This window comes from Daphnia pulicaria, chromosome 12, assembly GCF_021234035.1.
Source record: "Daphnia pulicaria isolate SC F1-1A chromosome 12, SC_F0-13Bv2, whole genome shotgun sequence".
NCBI lineage: Eukaryota > Metazoa > Arthropoda > Branchiopoda > Diplostraca > Daphniidae > Daphnia > Daphnia pulicaria.
Window position 1 is genome coordinate 109,287 of NC_060924.1, and position 23,833 is coordinate 133,119.

The 23,833-nt window shown below is 40.9% G+C and overlaps 7 protein-coding genes and 1 long non-coding RNA gene across 12 annotated transcripts; 6 read left to right on the top strand and 2 right to left on the bottom strand.

Moving 5' to 3' along the window:
• Nucleotides 1–425: 425 nt before the first annotated feature.
• Nucleotides 426–1,601, top strand: LOC124316707 (ankyrin-3-like). Its single transcript, XM_046782653.1, has one exon. It carries the CDS (start codon nucleotides 426–428, stop codon nucleotides 1,599–1,601), a length of 1,176 nt encoding a protein of 391 aa, XP_046638609.1.
• A 461-nt stretch (nucleotides 1,602–2,062) lies between these two features.
• Nucleotides 2,063–6,030, bottom strand: LOC124316116. Its single transcript, XR_006911816.1, has 8 exons — nucleotides 5,776–6,030; nucleotides 5,506–5,652; nucleotides 4,689–5,445; nucleotides 4,433–4,628; nucleotides 3,990–4,350; nucleotides 3,654–3,778; nucleotides 2,209–2,514; nucleotides 2,063–2,146 (listed from the first exon to the last, which is right to left on the bottom strand). It is a non-coding gene; the product is annotated as an uncharacterized LOC124316116 (long non-coding RNA).
• Nucleotides 6,031–6,317: 287 nt separating this feature from the next.
• Nucleotides 6,318–8,400, bottom strand: LOC124316111. 3 transcript variants are annotated; one of them, XR_006911814.1, is made up of 8 exons: nucleotides 8,216–8,400; nucleotides 8,013–8,042; nucleotides 7,768–7,946; nucleotides 7,389–7,678; nucleotides 7,249–7,320; nucleotides 7,014–7,183; nucleotides 6,662–6,945; nucleotides 6,318–6,584 (listed from the first exon to the last, which is right to left on the bottom strand). XR_006911814.1 is itself a non-coding variant. In XM_046781843.1 (6 exons), exons 3-6 carry the CDS (start codon nucleotides 7,399–7,401, stop codon nucleotides 6,457–6,459), a joined length of 735 nt encoding a protein of 244 aa, XP_046637799.1. In that variant the 5' UTR covers nucleotides 7,402–7,486; nucleotides 7,548–7,678; nucleotides 7,768–7,946; the 3' UTR covers nucleotides 6,318–6,456. The 3 variants fall into 3 exon arrangements, 2 of the variants coding, with proteins under 2 accessions (XP_046637799.1, XP_046637798.1); XM_046781843.1 differs by lacking the exons at nucleotides 8,013–8,042; nucleotides 8,216–8,400 and having other exon boundaries at nucleotides 7,249–7,486; nucleotides 7,548–7,678; XM_046781842.1 differs by lacking the exons at nucleotides 8,013–8,042; nucleotides 8,216–8,400 and having other exon boundaries at nucleotides 7,249–7,678.
• Nucleotides 8,401–9,464: 1,064 nt separating this feature from the next.
• Nucleotides 9,465–10,387, top strand: LOC124316114 (mite allergen Der p 3-like). Its single transcript, XM_046781847.1, has 4 exons — nucleotides 9,465–9,739; nucleotides 9,804–9,867; nucleotides 9,940–10,010; nucleotides 10,103–10,387. The coding sequence occupies exons 1-4, from the start codon at nucleotides 9,722–9,724 to the stop codon at nucleotides 10,205–10,207; spliced, it is 258 nt and encodes an 85-aa protein (XP_046637803.1). The 5' UTR covers nucleotides 9,465–9,721; the 3' UTR covers nucleotides 10,208–10,387.
• On the top strand, nucleotides 10,277–11,536 carry LOC124316708 (cell wall protein DAN4-like; the record flags this gene model as incomplete). Its single annotated transcript, XM_046782654.1, has 4 exons — nucleotides 10,277–10,432; nucleotides 10,544–11,051; nucleotides 11,129–11,265; nucleotides 11,356–11,536. Coding segments are annotated over 4 exons (981 nt in total), but the record flags the coding sequence as incomplete, so codon positions are not given.
• A 3,188-nt stretch (nucleotides 11,537–14,724) lies between these two features.
• LOC124316113 (asialoglycoprotein receptor 2-like) lies at nucleotides 14,725–15,938 on the top strand. The gene is made up of 5 exons (XM_046781845.1): nucleotides 14,725–14,905; nucleotides 14,996–15,103; nucleotides 15,210–15,292; nucleotides 15,380–15,494; nucleotides 15,601–15,938. The coding sequence occupies exons 3-5, from the start codon at nucleotides 15,245–15,247 to the stop codon at nucleotides 15,840–15,842; spliced, it is 405 nt and encodes a 134-aa protein (XP_046637801.1). The 5' UTR covers nucleotides 14,725–14,905; nucleotides 14,996–15,103; nucleotides 15,210–15,244; the 3' UTR covers nucleotides 15,843–15,938.
• A 1,566-nt stretch (nucleotides 15,939–17,504) lies between these two features.
• On the top strand, nucleotides 17,505–18,408 carry LOC124316112 (complement C1q tumor necrosis factor-related protein 3-like). Its single transcript, XM_046781844.1, has 2 exons — nucleotides 17,505–17,715; nucleotides 17,786–18,408. The coding sequence occupies exons 1-2, from the start codon at nucleotides 17,605–17,607 to the stop codon at nucleotides 18,284–18,286; spliced, it is 612 nt and encodes a 203-aa protein (XP_046637800.1). The 5' UTR covers nucleotides 17,505–17,604; the 3' UTR covers nucleotides 18,287–18,408.
• A 3,674-nt stretch (nucleotides 18,409–22,082) lies between these two features.
• On the top strand, nucleotides 22,083–23,375 carry LOC124316704 (hemoglobin-1-like). 3 transcript variants are annotated; one of them, XM_046782649.1, is made up of 6 exons: nucleotides 22,083–22,401; nucleotides 22,506–22,620; nucleotides 22,675–22,788; nucleotides 22,858–22,948; nucleotides 23,015–23,149; nucleotides 23,214–23,375. In XM_046782649.1, the coding sequence occupies exons 3-6, from the start codon at nucleotides 22,691–22,693 to the stop codon at nucleotides 23,337–23,339; spliced, it is 450 nt and encodes a 149-aa protein (XP_046638605.1). In that variant the 5' UTR covers nucleotides 22,083–22,401; nucleotides 22,506–22,620; nucleotides 22,675–22,690; the 3' UTR covers nucleotides 23,340–23,375. The 3 variants fall into 3 exon arrangements, with proteins under 3 accessions (XP_046638605.1, XP_046638603.1, XP_046638604.1); XM_046782647.1 differs by having other exon boundaries at nucleotides 22,083–22,620; XM_046782648.1 differs by having other exon boundaries at nucleotides 22,083–22,788.
• The last annotated feature ends 458 nt before the right edge of the window (nucleotides 23,376–23,833 follow it).

Sequence of the window (23,833 nt, forward strand, 5' to 3'; positions counted from 1 at the left end):
TCTGAATATAACCGAAAAACCAAAGTATTAGATTTCATAAACATTCTATCAGGCGTGACTAAGTGGGGGCCTCTTTTAACAAGCATTTATTTAGAAAGTCCCAATCTTATTGATAAAGTCATCGAGAATTCGACGGATGACATCGTCCTTCGTGAGCAAACTACTTATGCGCTCCAATTTGCGATTGTCTTTTCGAAAACGAAAATGATGCAACTTCTACTACGACCTCCATTGAGTGCCGATCCCACAACACGCGACGCATACGGGAGGGACGCACTAGAAGTGGTCAGACTGCACTCCATTACGCCGCCTCCGCATCCAATGAAATCACGGCCGAGCATTTAATCAGAAAGGGCGCTGATGCCAATCGTAGAAACAATCAAGGCTACACTCCACTTCACGTGGCTGCAATGCACGCAACGGACATGCCAATCATTGATGTATTATTAGAGAATATTAAAAACGAGGCCATCGACAGAAAGGACGCCATAATACTTCTCGCTTGCGCCAACATTAACGATCACGAACTACATGATGAGATTGTGGCTCGGCTGGTGGCAAAAGGCATTGCCACCATTGAAGAATCCGAAAGTACCGAAATTGACGTGGAAATTTTCCGTATGACGCTGAAAGAGAATAGAAGTACTAAAACATATGGGAAAAACGGAATAAATGCACTTCATTACGTAGCATTGCACGCAAGGACGACGGACGTCATCGACGTCGTTCTGGAAACGGGCAAATTCGACATCAACGGAGGTGACAACGAGGCAAACACACCTCTTCATTACGCAATAATGGGATACTATCCTATGATCAACACTGCTCATCTCCTTCAAAAGGGAGCCAATCCCAACGGTGCCGGTAAAAATGGAATCACTCCACTTCAAGCGGCGACTGGTTTAACAGAAGACGTGCGAATCGTCGAGCTACTCCTCAATCATCCAGACGTGGATGTCAACCGCTTGGACAATGCCGGGCGAAATGCGCTGGATTACGCAATGAACAACAAGAAAGGGCAAGGCGAAAGAATTGCCAATTTGTTGAAAGAGAAAGGCGCCGTGGAAAGTGAAAATCAACTGGATGCGAAGGTACATGCTCTAGATCGCGCCATAAGAGATTCTGACGTAGAAATGATTTACACGCTAGTCGAAAATGGATTAAATATTACAACCGTGACATGGAACAAGAAAAACATGAACGCCCTTCACGTGGCATCGTTTTTGGCAAAGACGACCGATGTCATCGACGTCGTTCTGCAAATGGGAGAATTCGACATCAACGGAGTTGACGACGATGGATTGACACCTCAGATTCACCACGCACTAATGGGAAACAATCCTATGATAAACGTTCCTCATCTCATTCAACTGGGAGCCGACCCCGGAATTACTGAGAAGAAAGGAGTAATCACCTTTTTTGACAGTGAAACGATAAATGAAGACTCCAAGTACTTGCTGGTCCAACTACTCTTGGACAGTGAAGCAATGAACGTTGGTACTTGCGACAAGCACGAATATTATTTCTATCCAACAAATGTGTGTGGTCTTAAATTAAATTTGTTTCTCAATCCGCCTGTATACAACAAGAAAAATGACTGAGGTGATCGCCCGTCTGAGAAAATACGGGGCAGATGTCCTAACAGGCTAATAAATCATTTTAATCTACGATTACCATTAGGGCTTGGGTATCTTAGGGGAAGTTCATAGGCAAACCGACTGAGTTATACGTTAGAACTATTATTGTATAGTTTTACTTCTCTCTCTGTATCAATTCTTTTAGTGCTGTCAACCAATAAACAAAAATGTCTATGAATTCATCGAAAAACATAAGTGTCATTGAACTACTAGGATGCACTAGAAGTAAAAAAAAAAACTTTTTCTTTACCTGAACAAAGGCAGGGGCGCTGTGTATGGAGATCAATCACAGATCTCGTTGTCTTCAAAACGGTTGAGAAAATACAAAGGGCGGAATCCGGAATTGAGGTAGGGACGCCGGAAGAATATTTCCTGGAATAAATTGAAGTTGTTATTATTATTGATATACTTTGGTGTCAGACAACTCGCCATCGTCGGGAGAATCTTCTTCCGGTTTCTCGGCCGTTTTCTTCCGTCCTCACTTGAGCCGATGCTTCCTCGTTGGTAACCTGGGAAAAAATTTCAAACAATTAAAAGAGAAATTTCAGGAAAAGTGACTAAAATTTCATACCTGGACGTAGTCGAGGTTCCCACTCGTTCAACTGCGTGCTGCGAGCGGCCGATCTGGCCCAGGGTGTTGAGGAGTTGACGCTGGCCAGACGCTGGCCTCCTGGTCGCATTTGGTGAGCCAAGTGCAGGAGCAGGTAGCGATGTCGCCCGTTGTGCCCCGTCAACTGACGGATGAAAGTCAAACGCGACAAATCCCAGACGATGGCTGAGTCCCTCGAAAGTGTTTCGCCCATCAAGCCGACCGATTACTGTTACCTGCCAGGCCGCCTGCTTCTGTTTTCTTCAAGTCCAAAGGTCACACGCCCGACTAAAACATTAAAGGCAAATAATCAGGTTAAACAATGCAATGGTGGGATAAGGACTTGATTGTTCACATAAAAAACAAACTAATTTAGTCGACCAATCCCATGATATCAGCACACACTCGTAATCCCAAGTCCAACAGTTGCTGACGGGCACAATATGAAAAATGAGACCTTAGGTGGTTCAATAAGTGAGGACATTTCTTATCATTTCTCCACAATAAAACTGAGAAAATCTATTAGCATCCACTCAGTCAAAGTGCTGAAACCAACTCCAACCTACAGCAGTGTGTAAGCAAAGTCAAACGAACAAGGAAGGTTAATTGTTACCGTGAAATAACGTCATGAAGAACTCTAAAGTTCATTATTTCGTGTGGTGGTTTGCTATTAATGTTGGTACAGTAGTGGAAGTTGTTTGTTAGGTCGCAAATGCGAGCAAAATTTAAGCTTTGTGCCTGATGCTGCTACAAATCCCGAAGATAAGCACGAAATATCGGAACCTACACTATTCTGGTTTTCACTCAACGAACAAACTACGCAACAACTCGACAACTTCGTTTAACTTATTGCCAATTTGTTGAAAAAGAAAAGCGTCGTGGAAAGAGAAAATCAACCGGATGCGAAGGTAATAATGGGAGTCAATCATACGATAAACGTTCCCCATCAAATACAATTGGCAGAATCAACGGACGTCTTTGAGCTACTCTTGAACAGTGAAACGGCGGGCGTTGGTTATTGCGACATCCGAGAACGTTTTTCCTATCCAACAAATGTGTGGCCTATTAACTCCTATTCAGTTCTTCTTCATCCGTCTCTACCCAATAAGAAAAACGAATGAGGCCCGTCTGAGAAAATACGGGACAGAGGAAGAATCACGAACTGCTGTCTACCCATTTTCTTTCCAGTATTATATCCTAACAAGAGATTAGGATAAAATAGGCTAATAAAGCATTTTCACCTACGGTAACCCATTGGGGCTTGGATATCTTAGCGGAAGTTTGGCTTCTCTCTGTACCAATGTTCGTATTTTCTTAGTGCTATTAACAAATAAACAAAAATGTCTATGAATTCATAGAAAAACAAAATTGTCATTGAACTAATAGAAATAGTATGCACTCTAGAAGTAAAGAAACTTTTTTTTTACCTGAACAAAGGCAGCGGCGGTGTGTATGGAGATCAATCGCAGATTTCGTGGTCTTCAAAAACGGTTGAGAAAATACACAGGGCGGAATCCGGAGTTGAAGTCGGGACGCCGGAAGGAAATATTTCCTGGAATGAATTGAAGTGATTAGTGAATTACTATGGTGTCGGACTGCATTAAACGCAATATCCCATCCAGAATAAACAGCATTCGTGTGTAATTAAGTTTAATCTTTGACTTAAACTGGAGAGAATTCAACAACAAAAGTAGCCAGTAAACCCTATAGATTAGCTCTACTACAAGTTAATGTCATAATTCAACCCCAATAATTGTCCTAACCTTCAGAAATTACGTGTGTAGCTGGTCTGGCTCGAAAGAGAAGGGCGTTTAGTAAATTGGCGGGCCGCTGTGGATGAAATTTTTGGAGTTGGACGAATGCTACTCGGCCGGGTGGTAGTCGACAGGAGGCGGATGTCGGAAGTGTAGTATATTCCCGATGAGTAGTGCTGGGTACAATTGGGAGATTCCAATATGAGCCAGGAGATCGAGGCCTGGTGGATGGAGGCCTATGGTGGGCCTTGGCTTGAAGCTAGTCGCAGGACGTCGAGTATAACTGGAGGAACTGGAACAAGTTGATGGTACAATCCATGGACGAACGGTGATTGTTTTAGTTGACGGAGTATGGGCACCCCTCCCGAATCTATGCAAAGAGATATAAAACAAGTCGCTCCATCAATTATTCGTTCAAAAAGAAAGGGCCAAAAAGAGTGGCCGCAGTATACTTGAGAATTATGCCGAGGTTCTCCGAGGGTTGATCCATGACCAATTCACCAGATATTGGCGATCCAGGCACGTGTTGCTGATTAAATCCAATCGGTGTCGGTAGTATTCCAGAATGGCGTAAGGAGAATGGATAAGGAGCTTTGGAGGAGACCCATTAAATTTGATTTAGCCTCGTAAAAAGCTTTAGTCTCTATCCTAAAATAATAAAGGGATAAGTGAATTTCAAAACTAGCAATTGTGTAAGCAAATTATCACCGATTAAAGGGCACCGTGGTCTTAAAAAGTGAAACCCTTGGGAATTCGTCGAGGGCTTGTTGGATCCTGGCGGATGAGTCGAGATTGGCGGCTCCAATCAGAGGGAACGAAAGAAGCCACGTCCATAGGCATAATGTTCCCCAAGCTAATGAAGCAGTAAACCTATTAAAAAAAGAAGACTAAAACACTTAGTGGAACATGGCTTCCAACGACCATTCGAATAGCAAGTGGACATAAAACGGTAACAAACAGGCGCTGGACAGACAATCCAGCCGTCAACATAATGTGCACGACCATGGGCTTCACTAATAACGCTGTTATAAATTGACATGAAATTAAAAGAAAATTACTGACTAGAGGTCTAGGTGTGAACTGCTGCTGCTGCTGTGTTCTGCCAAATGTTGACAGTCGGTAGTAATTGGAGTAGTGTAAAGCGAGCCAGCTTGCACTTGCACAAACCCAAACGAGAAGAGATTTGCTCATAGAGTTGAGTCAGTCCTGCAAGCTGAAATGCAACTTGCTCATTACATCCACACCAAGCACTCTGGAAACGGCCTCCAGACTTGGGACTAAACTTCAGCAAAGTCCATTTTCTCCAACTCTCATCGAGGAAGTGGCCCTGGATCCTCCAACTGATGGCCATGTTGTGGAGTCGAGAAAGACAGGAGACAACTCGAATGGCAGCCACAAAGTGGCCATTCTTCTCTTAACACTACCACTTAACTATCAACTCGCTCTCCAAATGTTGTTGGCCGCCCTGGAAGAATATAACTGCATCACACCAATGACATCAAAATTTTAATGACTGACATATTACCTTGGACGACGATTTAGCCTCTTGAGGTTTATTCTAAAAGTGTGGTGCTTGAATGTCCAGCACCTTGTCCGTGAGCCAATCAAACATGGCGTAACGTGATACCGGCTGCCACTTCTTTAGGAACGCCAAAAGCAAAAGCAGAAACAACTGTAAAACAAAACCAACCAAATTATTGCCGGTGAGAATTTTTGACTGTTGAGTGACTTACCAGTTGAATAACAAAAATAATTGACGTTACAAGCAACAAATCAGGAGAAGCAAAATATACACCTGGATGCTCCTTCAAAATTAATTTTCATTTTTGCCCATGTCACACGTCACAGACTACTAAGAAACAGATAATATAAATAAAATCAAGAACTTCAAACATTTCTAAGAGACGACAATAAAACGATGCGCTCGAACTGAGGCTCGGTGACCAACTGACGAAAGTGGGTAACGCCCCCTTTGTAACAAAGAAACGAGGAGGAAGGGTTTGAAAAGCGGCGGCCATCATGACATTTTTTCTCTCCCTTCCTCCTCCACCACAACCAGAATTTAACAACTAATTCAAATTTGCATATTTCGACTAAGAATACAAGCTTACTGTGTCTTAAAAACAAATTGCCGAGTGTAGCGATAATTTTAACATTTTTCTTTTGTTTTTAAATTGGGCGGGAGGGAACATTTGATTTAGGCGGGAGACAACCTAAATACGAATAACATGGCAGCTGACGCTTCTTTCTCCGACTTTTCCCATGACTGTGATTAACTAAAACAAAGACTAATTCTCCCACCGTATTTTACACAACCGCAGATTGAAAAATAAACAATTGATGTCATGCAATTATATTTGAGAGTATTGAAGATAACACGGCTTCATAAATATGCATTTAAATAATCTTTTGTAATAAACTACTAGCATTAATAATGTAACAATTGCCAAATCATTATTTTTAATTCAAAGCAAATCTATCCAACTGGGGTTATGGTTATCGGTAGTGGAGCTTTTGCATTGCACACACTAAATGGGAAGGGGCTCGGCGTGCAACTCACGACGATAAAACTGCCAGTGCCGGACTTGACCTCGGTCTTTGTTTCTGTTATAAGTCATAAGGAAACAATTTCGTCATTATTTAGCCATTTGAATTTTGAACAATTTATTTAAAAAATTTACCGGTTCTAAATGTCGTGTAGGTCACGGTGGTTCTGCCGAACAAATTGGCGAGGGATAGGGCGGAGAAAAAGATGCGATGCTGTTGTTCTTGAAATTCTTGCTGTTGTTGGAGTTTCAATTGGTCTTGGTAGAGACTTGGGTGAAGGTAAGGGCTCTTGTTTCGGCTGCCAATAAAGGAGTACATGGGATGAGAAGAATGGAGTCCAGGGTGGTGGCTGACTATCGATGGATTTCGTCCGGATGGAATGGGTTGAGGTAACACGACCAGTGGTGTCACTTCCATACTAATTGAAATAAAAACTTGTGAATTTAATTCAATCAAATTTAATTAATTTGCGAAAATAAAACTTACCTGAGGGTCTTTGTAGGAACAAATTGATTGCGATAGTATGCATTCGGGAAAGCCAATTCGATGGTCTCGTCATAATCTCCGCCAAATAATTGAATTTCGGGTTTTTCAAATTTGAAATTGCGGCGACGACGACAAGCGCCGGTGACGTTGACTAATCTTCCACAAAGATTCTGCCAGATATAATGAGCACAAATGTTAACTGGAATTGTCTAGACGTTTGAAAAGTTCGACTTACTTGGCTTGTAGATGTTACAGTCACGGTAGTCACGCTCGTGACAAAAGCAGTCGAACCCAAATAAGCTTCCACCTGAGCGCAGTACATGAAAACCACCATAAATGTAGCAGCAATAATCCAAGCCAATTGAGTTGAAATACTTAAGAGATGCATGGCGAATAACTTGTCTGTTTAGTTCGGAGACTTTGCTTCTTCTGCGACTTGCACTAGTCTTCCAGCCGCTATTTGTACGTCGTCTCTGTTGAGTAAACATTTTGTCAGTAATACAGCTGTCGGTAGAATTTTTTTAGGTCGTCCACCGTTGTGCAGTTTTTAAACTGTTTATTCGATGTGCAATGAACATCTTCTTCTGCTAGATAAACGGAGTAGTTCGAATGTCTAACTGTGAATGTTTTCTTCCGAAGTTGGCTGCTACTGTTCGGTCATTCATCTATCAAAAGTTAGATAATATTAAACTTGTTGGACATTTGCAGGCAACAGCTGTGCAAGACTATTAGCAATCTGTTTAGCATACTATACCTGTTCTTCGTAAGTTAAACGCTGTGTATAGACGGCCATCTGTCCGCTATGTAGACAGCCATCCGCGTCGGTGAATGAGAATAGTTTACACACGTACTAATTTAGAGACTATTCCGGCCGGAAGTATTATTCTGAATGACTGACATAAAGTGGCCGACAGACTGCTACTATACTTTTTTCTAGGACAAGAGTTTCATTAGTTCAACGCCTCGAAAATTTTTTGGGGAAATTCCAAGACGTCATACCTGCTGATGATGTACTGCAAAGAAATCATGCTGGGAAATACCGAAAACAAACCACAAATATTTAAAATAGTTTACTTCTAGCTATTAAAAATACTGGCTTGTTTTTTTAGTACTGTGAGATAATTATTGTTGTTGTGAGTCTCACCATCAATTAAAAATGCAAAACAAGCAAACATGATAACCAAATATATGAATAAGCCAACCTATATTCCTAGTAGACCAATGCATTGTAGTTGTGTTGATTACGTTTTGAAGCTAGTCTTGGATGGCCTCCAGAACTGAAGCAGAAATCCAAATCATTTTCTATCATTCCTAAATTTTGCTTGAAACGACAGTTGAACTGCTGCCTCTTTCAAGACTGACCTATGACTTTTTGTAGTGTGAATGACATCTGTAGGAAAGAAAACATCAGAAGAATAAGGCCAGTTCTGACAGACAGTAGTAAATAATTTTCTAGCTGAAGGCCTACCTGAAGGCCTTGATCTGCATTTTTCTGCAGAACCACCAATTTCAAAAAGTTTTCAAAGTAGAGAAAGAATCATTTGCATTGCTCCTGTCAACCTGTCCCGACACAGATTGTGTAACATTTTGATTCAAAACGGACTGGTACTGACACACTATAATGAGAAAATATTAGATTAGATATTAGATACAATGTCTAAAAGCCGGTAAAAGCAATGTAACGTTTACCATGAAGAATTGATGAGAAATACAATTACGAGTCTAACTTAATTAAACCTCAAACATGGATTAAGCCCTGAAATAATTTCCATCTTATAAGCCCTTTTTTGTCACTAAAGGACACTATTATTCACGGCAGCTGTTTATGCTAGATGAATATCTACATCAGTGGCGAGAAAACACACACACTCAAACACACGTGTGTTGTGTGGTGTTTTTAGAGGGATTTCCGAGTTGACAGGTTGACACGTTTGGCTACTGCTGCTCGTAGCACCGTTTAGCCGTTTAGAATGAAACCAATTATTTCTTGCTTGTTATTTTTTCATTGGATTCATACTTTCAAGTCTTATTAGAAGACTGAGCTTGCAAAATATAAAATAGAAAAGTCACTGAAAGTGAAAACGAAACGCAACTGTAAATTGAAAACTAAGTTGCCACACGTGCTTTGATTTTATTGTAGTCTGCTAACATGATATCGCAACTAATGATGGGGGCGTAAAATTATTTGGAAAACAAAATCATTTTAGTTAAATGGAATGGTTGTTGTATATTTTTTCTAGTTTCACGATAAAGCGATACATTAATATTACGAATGGAAAAATAATTTCATTTCAACACAGTCGCAGCTTGGTCGCAGCTGGCATGAAAACACATTTTTCATAAATTGAAATCTTATTGTGTGCAAGTGAAAATACGGAGCACACCTGCAATAAGCCTTCTGTCTGTACAGACACCCCTGCTAAGTTTTTCTCGCTCACATCCGGTTATCTATCCGTAAGTCTGTATAAACGAATTCAAGCCAGACCGTCACTGTTTCTGTTCGAGCTTATACTAGAAGTTGAATGACACGTCGAAAAACGAACAACTGCGTATGGAGCAGTGCATCTATCGAAATCCTGTTGCCTGATACAATTCTGACTTGACACGAATAAAAAGGGGATTTTGATTGTGGCCATATACCAGTCGAGCACCGTCGCTGGCAGCTTCTTCAACGCTCCACTCCTACAGATATAATCTGCCAGCTCAACATGCGTCTCACTTTATTGGTAATATCAAGACTCAAATCAATGTCATGATTTGGAATTATCTTTCTCATTTTCTTAACATTAGACCACTTGTTTGTTTGGTTTCTTCGTATTCGTCTGTCCGAAATCAATCGACACAAATATACAAGGTATGCCATTTGGCCTATAAAACAATTAATCTTTTCAATCGACTATAACTTTAATTAAATTTGCGATTAAAGTGAGGTTCAACCTGCCCCACATTTCAATCATCAATGGAATCCCAGCTCTAGCCGGTGATTTCCCTTTCATGGTATAACAATTCACAAACGTTGTAAAACAGCGGCGACATTTTCAACTTTATGACAGAAATTACAAATTCAGAAAACATTTTCCCATTTTCAGGCAAGCCTAGTGCTCCCATTGAACGCAAGCGTTGCTCGTTTCTGTGGTGGAACCTTGATCGCATCGTCTTATGTTCTTACAGCAGCCCATTGCGTTTTTGGGTAAGGCATCCTGAACACTTAATATCCTCAGCCACATATTGGAAACGTTTTTCTTTGCTAATGAATCATATACATATCTTTCTCTATATTCATTAGTCTGCCCAGTAGTGCCGTGAATGGCTTCGTGTTCATCAATACATTGAACAGGACTGGAGGAACCGGTTCCACCAATAGAAGGGTATCATCATATGTCACACATCAACAATATTTCGTGAACACGACTAATGTTGTAAGTAGAACCATTTTTCTTTTGTAACTGCTGATATAATGTCATTGGTTGAACGACAAAGTTTTCAAATTCATATGTTGCATTGAACCCCAATCTAATATAATTTGACAGTTGAACGACATCGCCTTACTGGTTTTGGATCAACCAGTACCCGCAACTGCTAAAATTCCCTTTGTTCAACTTCCAATTGCTGCCCCCTTGACAACAACTACAACATTGGAACCCACAACGACAACAACACCAAAATCCACAACGAGAACCACCACAAAACCCACGACGAAAACCACCACAAAACCCACAACGAAAACTACCACAAAACCCACAACGAAAACTACTACAAAACCCACAACGAGAACCACCACAAAACCCACCACAAAACCCACGACGAAAACCACCACAAAACCCACAACGAAAACTACTACAAAAACAACTACAACAAAAAAACCATCAACAACAGTCAAATCTACAACCAAAACTTCTAAACCATCAACTAAACCTGTTGTCACATCAACGTTTAAAACAATCAAGACAACCACCAAAAAACGTGCAGCTCATCTAAGAGCTTTCAGTACTTATTCGAACGAGTCGGCCATCATTACAGGATGGGGAGTAACATCTAGTAAATGCATTTCTTTTTCTCTTATTTCAAATTTCTCATTTCTATTAATTTCATTCCAATAATGAATCAATTTAAAGGTGGAAGTACCTCTCAGACTTTGCAAAAAGCTAACGTCACCGTCTACGACAACGCCGTTTGCAATGAACAGTGGGGCACTACATTCGATGGTTCTACACAAGTGTGCGCCGCTCAATTGAACACAGCGATATGCTTCGTCAGTAGTCTCTATTGTTATAACTAAAAATTTGATCAACCAACCATTATGCACTTTCCTGTAAACTAAAGTTTGATTATATCAATGCAGGGAGACAGTGGCGGTCCGCTTCTCGTCAACGGCAATGTTCAAATCGGTATTAGTAGCTTCGTTAGTGGCAGAGGCTGTGCCGATCCTACCCGTGCCCCCGTGTCCACTCGAGTGTCCGCTTACCTCGACTGGATAGCTGCCACAATGGCCAGCAATCCACCTCCAGCATCAGGCAAGTAAACCAACCAATGAAACCCTCTACGCAGAATGGACCATGCAACATTTAATCCACACATTTAATCTACATATATTATCCCCCACATAAAAATTCAATTTATCAAATATCCTTCTACAATATATTAAGCATTTCGGGTTTAGGTATGTCAATCATTTAAAAATATATATCTATCAGCAAGAAGCCACGAATACAATCTATACTAGGCCTATCTTTGAACTACATTCAAAACTGATTTTTAAAAATATCAAACAAATTGGGAAAACCAATTCTTCAAATACAAACATTTTACGACTTTACAATAGGATACCAAGGTATAAAAGAATACCACAAGGGTTGCCCTTATAAACGCGATCTATTTTTCAGTCAAAGCCCACAGTCATGAAAAGAATGAGGCCTATCCGTAAACAAGAACGAAGGAACTAATTCCCAAAAAGAGATGATGGACGGGAGAGGGGTCTAAAAGAGTTGATGATTCATTACTTAAACGCCATGCAACGCCAGACCTACACGGTAACTGAATTACTGGTGTCAAACCTGCGCAAAGAAAACGTGACCTGATAAATCTATGAATCCCAGTATCAAAGATCGTGCAATCAGCGTGCAATACAAGTCAAACACACATGGAAAGGGGGATTCCATTCGACAATGAGACTCTACGGCAAGTTATGGCTTGAATACGATAAAAACCTACTGGATTAAATTCAGGATTCTGCTAGAAAAAAATCTCGGTTAGATTACAGAATTGAAAGTATATAATTATAAATCCCTCTTCTCATTAAATCGTATTAAATAACCTAATCTTCCTTGTGAATACATGCGAAACCAAGGAGCTTACGTTCACACAACTGCATCCACCGACCTAGAAATGCTCCGATTACACAATAACTCCCTATTAAAACTGCGCCGCTCAATCGTTCCAAAAGGGACCTGGCAATCAAAATTAAACTAGACCGGTTCATGACGTAAATACCAATCCAAAGGTAACTCGCCTTCCGTCAAAAATCTAATCCGCGTTGCTTTTGATGTTGCATAGAATGAAGAATTGATCTGAGATTTTTTAAAAAGAATAAGAGAAACGTGCTTAATTCACTCGGATTACAAATTTGTTAATAATTAAAAGCTAAATAATTAAAAGCTTAAGCTTGCTTCATATTGAGTTCCGCAATTAAAATATAAAACTGCGTGACAGTAAAAAACAAACCGACGACCATGGCCTAATTTACGTCAAGGCCCACTACAAAAACCTTGAACTAGGTGAGAGAGAAAAAAACGAAGATTACTGACTTTGCACAATTTCGTACTTGTAAAATAATAAGGAAAACTTTTATTATGTACAAACCAGGGTAACTGCGCTCCGTCATGTTTCACAAGAGCAATTTCCGGCTCGAATAGGCACACTTGCCGCCTTAACCACCTATTGGGAAAGTGTGAAAAGTAAAGTAAAAATCTGATAAAAAGTTAATTGCTAGCAAAGACGCAGGTCGCCAGGTATAAATTCTAGGCCCATGTGACTATTTGGGGCATAGTTCACATTCACGGTCGAATAAGGGGCATGAAAATGAGTAGCAGTTACTTTTTCAAAGTCTTTCTACTTGCCATTGCGGTCACCGTTTGCCAGGCCGGAATCGTATCAGCAAACTCCTTGCGAAAAGTCGAAACAAAAGGTAAAAAAAAATTAAAAGAATCAAATTCAAACAATCAAAACTTATTTGAGCAAACGTAGCAGATGCTTGTCCTGGATTTCTGCAAGGCAACACTGCAGTACCTTGCTGGCCCTTGAACGGAAAGTGCTACTGCTTTTCAAAAACAAAGGTCGGTATTTCTAATCGATTCATTAGTTGTACCTAAAATTATACCATTTAATTTCACCATTAGCGCGTCACCTGGTTGGATGCCGATAAATTCTGTAGGGTAGGCGGGATGACTCTGTTGAGTCTAGAAAGTAAAGAAGAGGATCAAATGATTAACAACCACATCAAATCCACATCAGGTCAGAAATAATCTAAAAATTAAAAAAGTTATTCACTTTTAAGGGTTTTAAATCACATCTCGCATTGCAATCAATGAAATTTAAAAACGAAAATTAATCTCGACGTACATGATATCATTTCACAGAATTGAGTGACGACTACTACTGGATTTCGGGCAAATTCTCAAACAATCGGTGGGAATGGGCCAACAATGAACCCCTGACTTACACCCACTGGTACACAGGAGAACCGTCGCACAATCAAGCGGGAAGTTTCGTTTACATCAACTATTTGTTTCCCAACGGAATTTGGTTCGATCAATTTGGGTCGGCCTACATTCTCTTCATTTGCGAATCAATTGACGATGAAACAACAACAGTCGATACCCAAACAACAGAAAAAGACGTCCCAACTGAGCCAACAACAGAAAAAGAAGTTCCGACTAATCCAACAACAGAAAAAGATGTTCCCACTGATTCAACAACAGAAAAAGATGTTCCCACTGAACCAACAACAGAAAAAGATGTTCCCACTAATCCAACAACAGAAAAAGATGTTCCCACTGAACCAACAACAGAAAAAGATGTTCCCACTAATCCAACAACAGAAAAAGATGTTCCCACTGATTCAACAACAGAAAAAGATGTTCCCACTGATTCAACAACAGAAAAAGATGTTCCCACTGATTCAACAACAGAAAAAGATGTTCCCACTGAACCAACAACAGAAAAAGATGTTCCCACTAATCCAACAACAGAAAAAGATGTTCCCACTGATTCAACAACAGAAAAAGATGTTCCCACTGATTCAACAACAGAAAAAGATGTTCCCACTGATTCAACAACAGAAAAAGATGTTCCCACTGAACCAACAACAGAAAAAGATGTTCCCACTAATCCAACAACAGAAAAAGATGTTCCCACTGATTCAACAACAGAAAAAGATGTTCCCACTGATTCAACAACAGAAAAAGACGCCCCAACTGAGCCAACGACAGAAAAAGATGTTCCCACTAATCCAACAACAGAAAAAGATGTTCCCACTGATTCAACAACAGAAAAAGATGTTCCCACTGATTCAACAACAGAAAAAGATGTTCCCACTGATTCAACAACAGAAAAAGATGTTCCCACTGAACCAACAACAGAAAAAGATGTTCCCACTAATCCAACAACAGAAAAAGATGTTCCCACTGATTCAACAACAGAAAAAGATGTTCCCACTGATTCAACAACAGAAAAAGACGCCCCAACTGAGCCAACGACAGAAAAAGATGTTCCCACTAATCCAACAACAGAAAAAGATGTTCCCACTGAGCCAACAACAGAAAAAGACGTCCCAACTGAGCCAACGACAGAAGCCGTCGATCCCACAACGACGAAAGCTACAACAATCGAGCCTGGTACAACTAGAAAATAAAACTTTTCGATTAAATCAAATTTTGAAATGCAATTAAACACTATATAACACCAATTTGATATTACCAAAACAGTGTTGACTACCACCAAAGAAAGTCTAGAAACGACGGCAAGACCTGAAGAAATAACCACAGAATCCTCCGAGACAACTACGACTGCAGGAGAGACGACACCCACGCCATGTATGATAAGAATTTGTGAAACAAATGACTTTTAATTAACCGCCTCGTCAATTGATCACTGGGCAATTTGTCACAAGAAAAGTAATTTCAATTGCATTTAAACTAGTTTTCTGTCCCAAGTATCTCCAAGGCAACATCAGTATGCCCTGCTGGAAGCTGACTGACAAATGCTATTGCTTTTCCAAATTCGTAAGTGTGGTCCTAGAGCATTTGCATATCTTTTACCGACTAGGATAACCATTTAAGCTATGGAATATTATTGATTATGCTTGAAAGGGGAGAAACTGGACGAGGGCTGATACTTATTGTAAACAAGCAGGCATGACTCTTCTCAAGATAGAAACGAAAGAGGAAAATAATTTGATCGTCTATCACCACACACACACGCCAGGTGAGCCATTGCATCCCATTTACTGGTCCACCTAAGAAAAGAAATGAACAAATCAATTTGAATTACTTTTAAATTAATTCTTAACTTCATGGAAACACAAATACAGGAATGACTAAAGATATTTACTGGACTTCGGGACGATACTCGCAAGAAGGCAACAAGCGATGGGAGTGGGCAACTACACAGCCGTACCAGCAGCTGAGTTACACAAACTGGAACCCAACCAAACCTGTCCAACCCGATTTCAACATGCCTGGCTTCTGTATAGACATTTCCTTTTTCCAAACTGGACATTGGTTCGACGGTCTCTGCAGTAGCAATATGAAATTCATTTGTGAATCGAAATAAAGACCCAGGTGAATATAACTTAGCATTAGAAAGAAATCAATTTTGTTTAATACACAATTTGGCATCAGAAAATTAAGAACTGCTTGAACTACGAATTAGAATATAAAGCGAAGCGAATGTTAAGTTTACAAGAATTTTGAGAAGAAACATCTTCGTAAATGTGCAAATTTTCTGTTATTACAGTCCTTCCCTATCCTAAATTGATTTACGGTTCAAAAAAAGCTACTCATAACAAGATCTTCAATCTCTGAAGACATGAAGAGGTTTCTAAAACAAAAAGAAAACAATAATAATGATACATCACAAAGAACGTGCTACGAGAATCGGTCATGTGGAAGATAACGCATCTAGGTTGCAACTTTAAACGAACGAGAAAATAAAGCAGGGAATCATTTGGTTGTAAACAAAGCTGATAAAGTGAGCACTAAATAATGCCTCAGAGCATTCCTATCTCCATCTGATCAAGCCTTATCTTATTCTGACATAAATAATTAAAATAATGATCCAGGCATCACTGTTACCAATTGTGAAAGAATATCACAGACTGGCTTCAATTAAACCAATTCGGATCTGGTGGATATCTGAACAGAAGCAGGGATTCTTTAGTAAGGGAAAATTCTGTGATTTAACAAGCATTTGTTAAGTAAAATAGCACTGCACCATTCCTCATACCTATTAACGGGTGTACATCCTTACGATAAGATTCAATTCAAGCCAGAACTGCGAGCCAAAATGTTCCCACAGGAGATGAAAGTTTGCCAATCGACACACCATCAAATTCTAAAATCAAAAGCAAAACTTTTAATATTCCATACAATGTTTGTTGGTAAATGTATGATGTGCAAACTTATTCACAAGGTTTCTATCCAGCACTAATCCAGCATACCTAAAATATTACAGATAAGACATTAAAATGTAGGAAAAATTGATATGACTAATACATTTGCGACATCGAGAGAAAATTAAAAATTGAGGAATATTAACTTAACTCTGGATGACTGCACACGTTTTGCTAGTGAGCCACGCTTATCAACAGCCCCATCACGCCCAGACCACCTTCAACAATAAAAGTGGCAGAGTGCAGACGACGCCATAACTCACTTTCGCGCCCATTCTCGCAACTTACAAGGTTGCGTGGTTTCGTTAATTAAAAATCATTTGAATTTTGAATTAAAAATGCTTTTTTACTTGTCATAATTACTCACAAATGCAAACCTATAGACGAGAAGGGAAAAAAAAACTGGACAATTTAAAACTAGGATTGAGTTAAGTTTTATTCAGCGTTTCTTATCAACTTCAAAAGACCAAAACTCTTTTTAAAATTACATACCCACTCGAAAAGTAAACCTATTTAAAAAATGATAAACTTGCAGACAATGTTTTTATTTGTTTTCTTCACTCTTCAAAACTGAAACACAAAATAAACTTGTGATAAAATGAGCCCATCAGTGTGAAACCAAACAACTGACTTGAGAGTTTAAAGGTTTGACAATGGATCATGTACTCACCCATCAATCGTTCCACCTGTTCCACGTGAGTTGAAATCCATTTCAACCTTTGGTTTGTGTATTCGTCTTCGTTTAACTCACTGATAATAGCCATGGACTGTATAAAAACAAGCTGGGGCTGTCCAGTATTGACATTTGATGCGTATCTTATTGATGGAAGGGGCGCCGATAGCTCAATATAAGTGCACTGTACATTGTCGTTGATTGCTCATTCAGGAACCAGGATCCGTCACTCTCCAAGCTGATCAGCAAAAATGGCTCGTCTCTCTGTCGGTTTGATGTTGGTTTTGGCTTGCTGGACGGCAAGTTCCAGTGGCGCCGCCATTTCCCTGGAAGACAAACTTGAGCAACTGACTAACAATTACGTAAGTTTAATCGCAAAGTATCCCATGCTAATTTACAACGTCATTTTAAAATATTGCCAAATATAATTAGAATGAAATGAAACAAGAATTGACGTCGAAAATTGGCCAACTGGAAGCCCAAATCCAGGGAAGAGCTCACCCAACATCGCCCGTCTATTTCTACGCCCAAAGGAGCGCATCATTCTCCACCAAAGCTGTCAAATTGCCATTCGATGCTCCCCTTTTGAACGCCGGAAACGCCCTGGACGCAGCCAGTGGGACGTTCACAGCCCCACGGGCCGGCATCTATTCCTTTTCTTTCACCGGAATGGCCAATTTCCCCGAAACGACCGGCGTTTACGTGTGGCTCTCGGCTTCGCTTTTCTTGAACGGAAATGTGGTGGGATCGGGCGAGGTGGACGAGGCCAACACGGTGGCCGATCAGTGGAGTCCCTTGTTCCTGCAGGTGACCCTCAGCCTGGCGGCCGGCGATCAAGTTTGGCTGGAAATCGATTACGATACGGCCGGAATTGTTCTCCACGACGACGCTGATCACTACACTCACTTCAACGGCTGGATGCTGGACGAATAAATCGCCTGTTCCATGTACATACTATTATGTCCAGGTTTTCTTATTCAGCAGGAATGTGTACTATGCCGTGTAGGGACTTGGTTCTTGCACCCAAGATACACAATACACTTACAAGAGCAACATCTAAAAACAATTGAAATCAACTACAAGTCAACAATGAATTAAACTTAAAGCTAATGTTAGACAAAGCAAATTAGGATTAAGGCTGGTTTAAGGCATACATGGATTACAGGAAAAGGAATAAAGATATGACGTGGGACGGGAGTGCTCGGAAGCAGATTTGTCAGGGGCGATGAGTCTCCATTGACAGCCATTTTCAAGAAAAACTTGAATCCAGTTTGCGTTAAAACAAATACATTATTCAATCGGCACTGACCACTGAATGGGAAATGGAAGAAAGAAATATTTAGATCAAGTCGGATCATTTAATGATGTCTAGCAGACGAAATTGTTACGGATTAACACGCGTTAATCAAGGCATTCAATGGCTACAAAGTGGACGCGAATCTGATTTCTGAGACTGTGAGCCAAATTCAGCCACTGCTATGCATCAAAACTTTCCAGTTGCCGACTTTCAATGCTGCGGTCATCAAGTTCGGTCCAATCAACGCCACTCCCCGAGGTGAGGTGAAATGATGTGTCGGTTGACCCCGACGATTGTCAATTGCCCGCCTCTAGTTGTCAGTCGAATGATGGGACTGTTCATATCAACGGAAAGGAGGCCGTTATAGAAAATCCTTGAAGCACCGAACGATAATGTTGGGTTAGTGATGATCAGCAGCGAAAGCTAGGGATGCCCTCAAATGTCATCGAATCGAAAAATGGCTTCCACCACGCCGGTGAATCTTTCCAATTGTTCCAGCACCGAGGCGACCAGCAGGTGTTTTATTGTTCGTTTTATTCCCATTCATTTGGTCGCTGTAGTCGCCAGGATCGCCACCTAATTCTGTGATCATGGAAAAGATTTGACCACAATTAAAACAACACATTTCAGGCCCTTGATGGCGGCAATTAGAATTAAATTACATTACCGTTGATGTGTCTGACATGAGAATGAAAGGACGGCCGTCATGGAAATCGTATAATGATAGGCGCCAATAACAATTGCATTGACTGCAGCTCCGGCAGGACCATCGGCAAGCAGTGGCCGATGTTCAGGCTTGTTGTCCAAGTTCTTTGTCGCCTCTACCGGTATAGAGTCCAACAGATGGCTGCAGCATTGCATTCCAATTTTCGACAAATTCACTATTCAAATTCTGAGGAAGAATTAATTTGGAATTTGGAGCACGGAGCTGATCCAACATCGATCACTCACTGTCGTGGCAGCCAGGTGTGGAAAAATGCAATCGCATTTCCAACTTGCCTTGCATCAGCACTCGGCTATCACTGGTCGCATTTCATTTCTATCCTATCCGCAACAAACAAGTGCAAATCAGTTTTTGATGATTCAAAACGTATAAATATGGTGTGACGGCTAAAGTCACGACGAAATATCCAATAATCCCGACGTGCTCACGTCAGTCGAAAAGCATCATTGCCGCGTTATCTGCATCGATTATTGGACTCTTGTCCGATTGCTTTGATTTGGAATCTTTTGGATATCAGTTGCCAAGCAACATTGCCAACAAACTGGTCATGTTACACAACGCCATCTCACAGTAAAACATTTCAAGTTCTCAAAGAACAAAAAACCAATCCCAGTTCTCAACGCGACTCTATCGGGAATTGAACCAACTACAAATTAGTGATGCGGCGGCTTTGATGGGTCAATCGAACGGCGGTCGGGTGGTTCACCCCAACAGAATAGCGACCGCCATGAATTGTTGACTGAAGGTTAAGGCAGATCGGCACATCGGCCGTATATACATAGTCTTGCTCAGCAATTTGTCCATCGACCTTCCAATCTCTCTTCTATACAATCCTGTTGAGTAACTACACTAGTTGTGTGGTGACTCTGTGGCCTTCTTTGACTGACGGCTATATATTGTTGGATGTGGAAAAAACCCTATAGGGTTTTTATTTCTGTTCTGCTTGTCTTTCGGCGTATCTATTTCAATAATTTGGTCCAGTCTTTCAGTCCTCCTCCTGCTCGCTCGCGTGACTCGCGTGACAATTCAACCCCACTAGAAGAGTCAAAACCTGTCCAGCATCAGACTCGGTTGGCCACTAGCTTACCGAGTATTAAACACCTCCCAATCAGTATACCAATTTTGAACATAATACCCATCAATCGACGGAATTGCTGTGACCGGAATTGCTGTTGATGTGGCCATGTATCGCCGACACTGGATAATTCCGAGTGATTCGAGTCGTCCGTTTCCTCATCGGCAGTTGAGCCGTCATCTGTCCCGCCCTGGTCCCGCCCGCCGCGTACAATTAAAACTGGCCAATCACTTTGGTCACTTTGGTCTCGCACGTTCCAGTCCATCCGATTCCGGATGTTGCAAGCTATTTAGCGCCTTGAATACTGTGTATTACTTTGAATTGGAAATACATACGTATTCAATTGGCATCAACTACTGAGTGAACTGCAAATAGAAAGAAGAAGAAGAAAATTTTTTAGATCAAATCAAATTAATTAGATCAATTGCCTCAATTGACCGCATATAGCTAGCCAGCCTACCTAGGCATCAGGGCATTATAGTCGACCAATCCACCACCAGTAACTGTTGCCTGCTGTGTCGCTGCCGTCCGTGCTAGTAGCCAAGTTTATCTTTTACAACTCCTACCGAAAAGATTTGAAACATCAAACATGATTCATTCATTAGTCACGGTGTTGTTGCCTCCTTATTCTCATCATCCAAAAGCTGTCCTACCGAAGATGTGGCTTGGCCCTTGATCCACGCTTCCTGCCGCACGAATTAATAATCCCCACAAGAAGATATCATCCTTGACGTGAATCTTGTTCTTTTTTTCTTCTCTGTGCTTCATTATCGATTTCCACGGTTCGTTGTTGACATCGACAACAAACGACATCCCACAGACGACATCGCCCAAAATTTCGATTCCCCCATTAGCCCAGCAAGAGTGGTCGGCGCCAATTCTGGCTACGCCATTGACGTGTTTGCCACCAGAAAGGTTGGCCGCAATCAAATCGTAACAGGTGCCAGTACCGACTGCAGCGACTACAGCTCCGACAGGACCCGCATTTTTAGCGGCTTGTCCCGCTAGCGAGAGAGCAAAAGAGCGTGTGGCAGATACAAGAGCTTTGTATCCTCCTTCTTTGTCGCCGCACGCAAAGTGCACGATGGCCTTGGCGTAGCCCACTACTGGCATAGAATTCAACATTTTGCTGCCTAATTCCATTCCGATTTTGTCCATTCTGATTTCTCGACAATTCACTTCACACGGGCAACTATGAGGAGGAGGAGGAGCACGGAGCCGATTCAACACTGGTCGCAGCCAGAGGTGACTTGGCCAACTTGGCTTTGGCTCGACTTGTGTCTTTCACGACTCGGTGGTCGATCGCCATTGGTCGCCTTTCATTTTTATCTTTACATATCTACATTTGAAGTAAGTACTGATTAGTTTTTAATGCTAGTGCTACGGCGTTGCTGAGACGATGACCAAGTCGCGACGATATCAAATCATCCCGTACTCACGTCAGTCCAAAACCGTGACCGTTATCTACATCTAAAGTTGATTCAAGATGATCTATAAAGAACAACGCCTCTTACGCCATCTCACAGCAAACATTTCCAGTTCCATTAAAACAACAACAAACAAAACAAACCCGTTTTCTCAACGACGACCAATGCGGGAATTAAATCAACAACAAGAGTAGCTACATACCATAAACTTATTATTAGTCTAGGCAAATAAATTGAAAGAAATCGTCATTCACGTCTCTTGTTTCCAGTACCTCCGCGTTGAATTCAGTTGGAATTTAATATCGACAAAATAAAATGACTAAAACCTTAATCATCTCGACAGAGTTTTAGAGAAGGCAGCAAAGGTGATGTGTGCTTTGTAAAAACCAATCCGCTCATACAACCCTGATGGGCATCATGTCGAATCCCCCCCCAAAAAGTAAGTACTAAGTTGATATTTGAAAGAAAAATGGCGCCACCCAATTCCCAGTTTGAACATGGCATCTGTCACATGGCTCTAGTGTGGTAGACAGTCAATCACTCAAGTGGCTTCTCTTTTGGCGTAATATTTTCAATGTCTACGTGACTGGATACGCGTTTCTTTCACACGTCGTCCTTTTTTTACAAAGAAACAGAAGAGGGATTCCCCCCCAACCCATCTATTGTGAGCCTATAAAAGACGGGCTTCCCCATCTTTTAGACCATCAGTCAACTGTCAAATCTCCAGCAGCAGCAAACTAACCGGTGAATAAGATAACCGACAATTCTTTCAATTTAACTTCAATTGTTTCCTAAAAGTCTCATCACCAGTACAATGGACGTCCTCAACTCAGTTAACGTTGCTGCCGTTCAAAGCACCTGGGCCGTCATTAAATCGGACATCAACACTTTTGCTCCCCAATTCTACGTGGCGTAAGTATCTTAATTTTTACTAGAAATAATTGAAAGATACTAACCATATGTGACGAATCCACTTGGAAGACTGTTGACTGCTTATCCGGAATACCAAGCCATGTTCCCCACCATCGCCAATGTTCCATCCGGCCAACTGTTGAACAACGCTGCACTCATTGCAAGTCCAAAACACTTGGCATCCTGTAAATTAAACAAAATCTAAATGTGATTTCGGCCAATTCAGACCTTGTCAGTCAATGTCGTCACCAAATTGTCGGAAATCATCGACTCTTTGGGCAATTCAGGAGCCTTGAACGCAAAATTGGTTGATCTGGCCAACCAGCATAAACAGCGCGGAACAACTCGAGCCCATTTCGACGTGAGTATCTTATACAAAATAGTTGGGAAAATTTAGATTAAATTACTTATCTAATGAATTGTAGAACATGGCCACCGTGTTGGTGAGATTTTTGGCTGCCACTCTCGGCTCCGCCTTCACTCCGGAAGCCAAACAAGCCTGGACATCCACCATGCAAGGTATCAACACCATCATCGAAGCTTCTGCTTGAAATCCTATCCTCCTACATTGCAAGAAGCTGCTTTTCCCACTACCGATCAAAAAATTTATATTACAGGCATAATATGTCAATGAATTGAAATGGCGAGAAATTAAAAATACACAATTCAGCATATCCACTTTACCTAGTTTGCTTGGGGCGACAAATTCTTGTAGTTTGAAATTCCAAATAGTGGTGATAGCCTCAAAGCTAAGGAATCATAAATTTTATTCTAAATTAAAAACTATAAGATTTTAAAGTAGGGAACTCGACTAATTCCCAGTTAAACTTCTTCAGTTGCTCCCCTTTCTGAAATTCTAACCGATCGAGCAAATCCATGGATAGTGAAAAAAATCAAAGTAACTTGGGGAAAGAATTAATTTAAAAATAAAAACAAATGCTTAAAATATTGTTACCAATAGAATAACCACAGGAGAGAAAACACTAAGTGGAGTACCTAATAAACCTGATAATTAAAATAATTAAAATCATACACAGTACATACG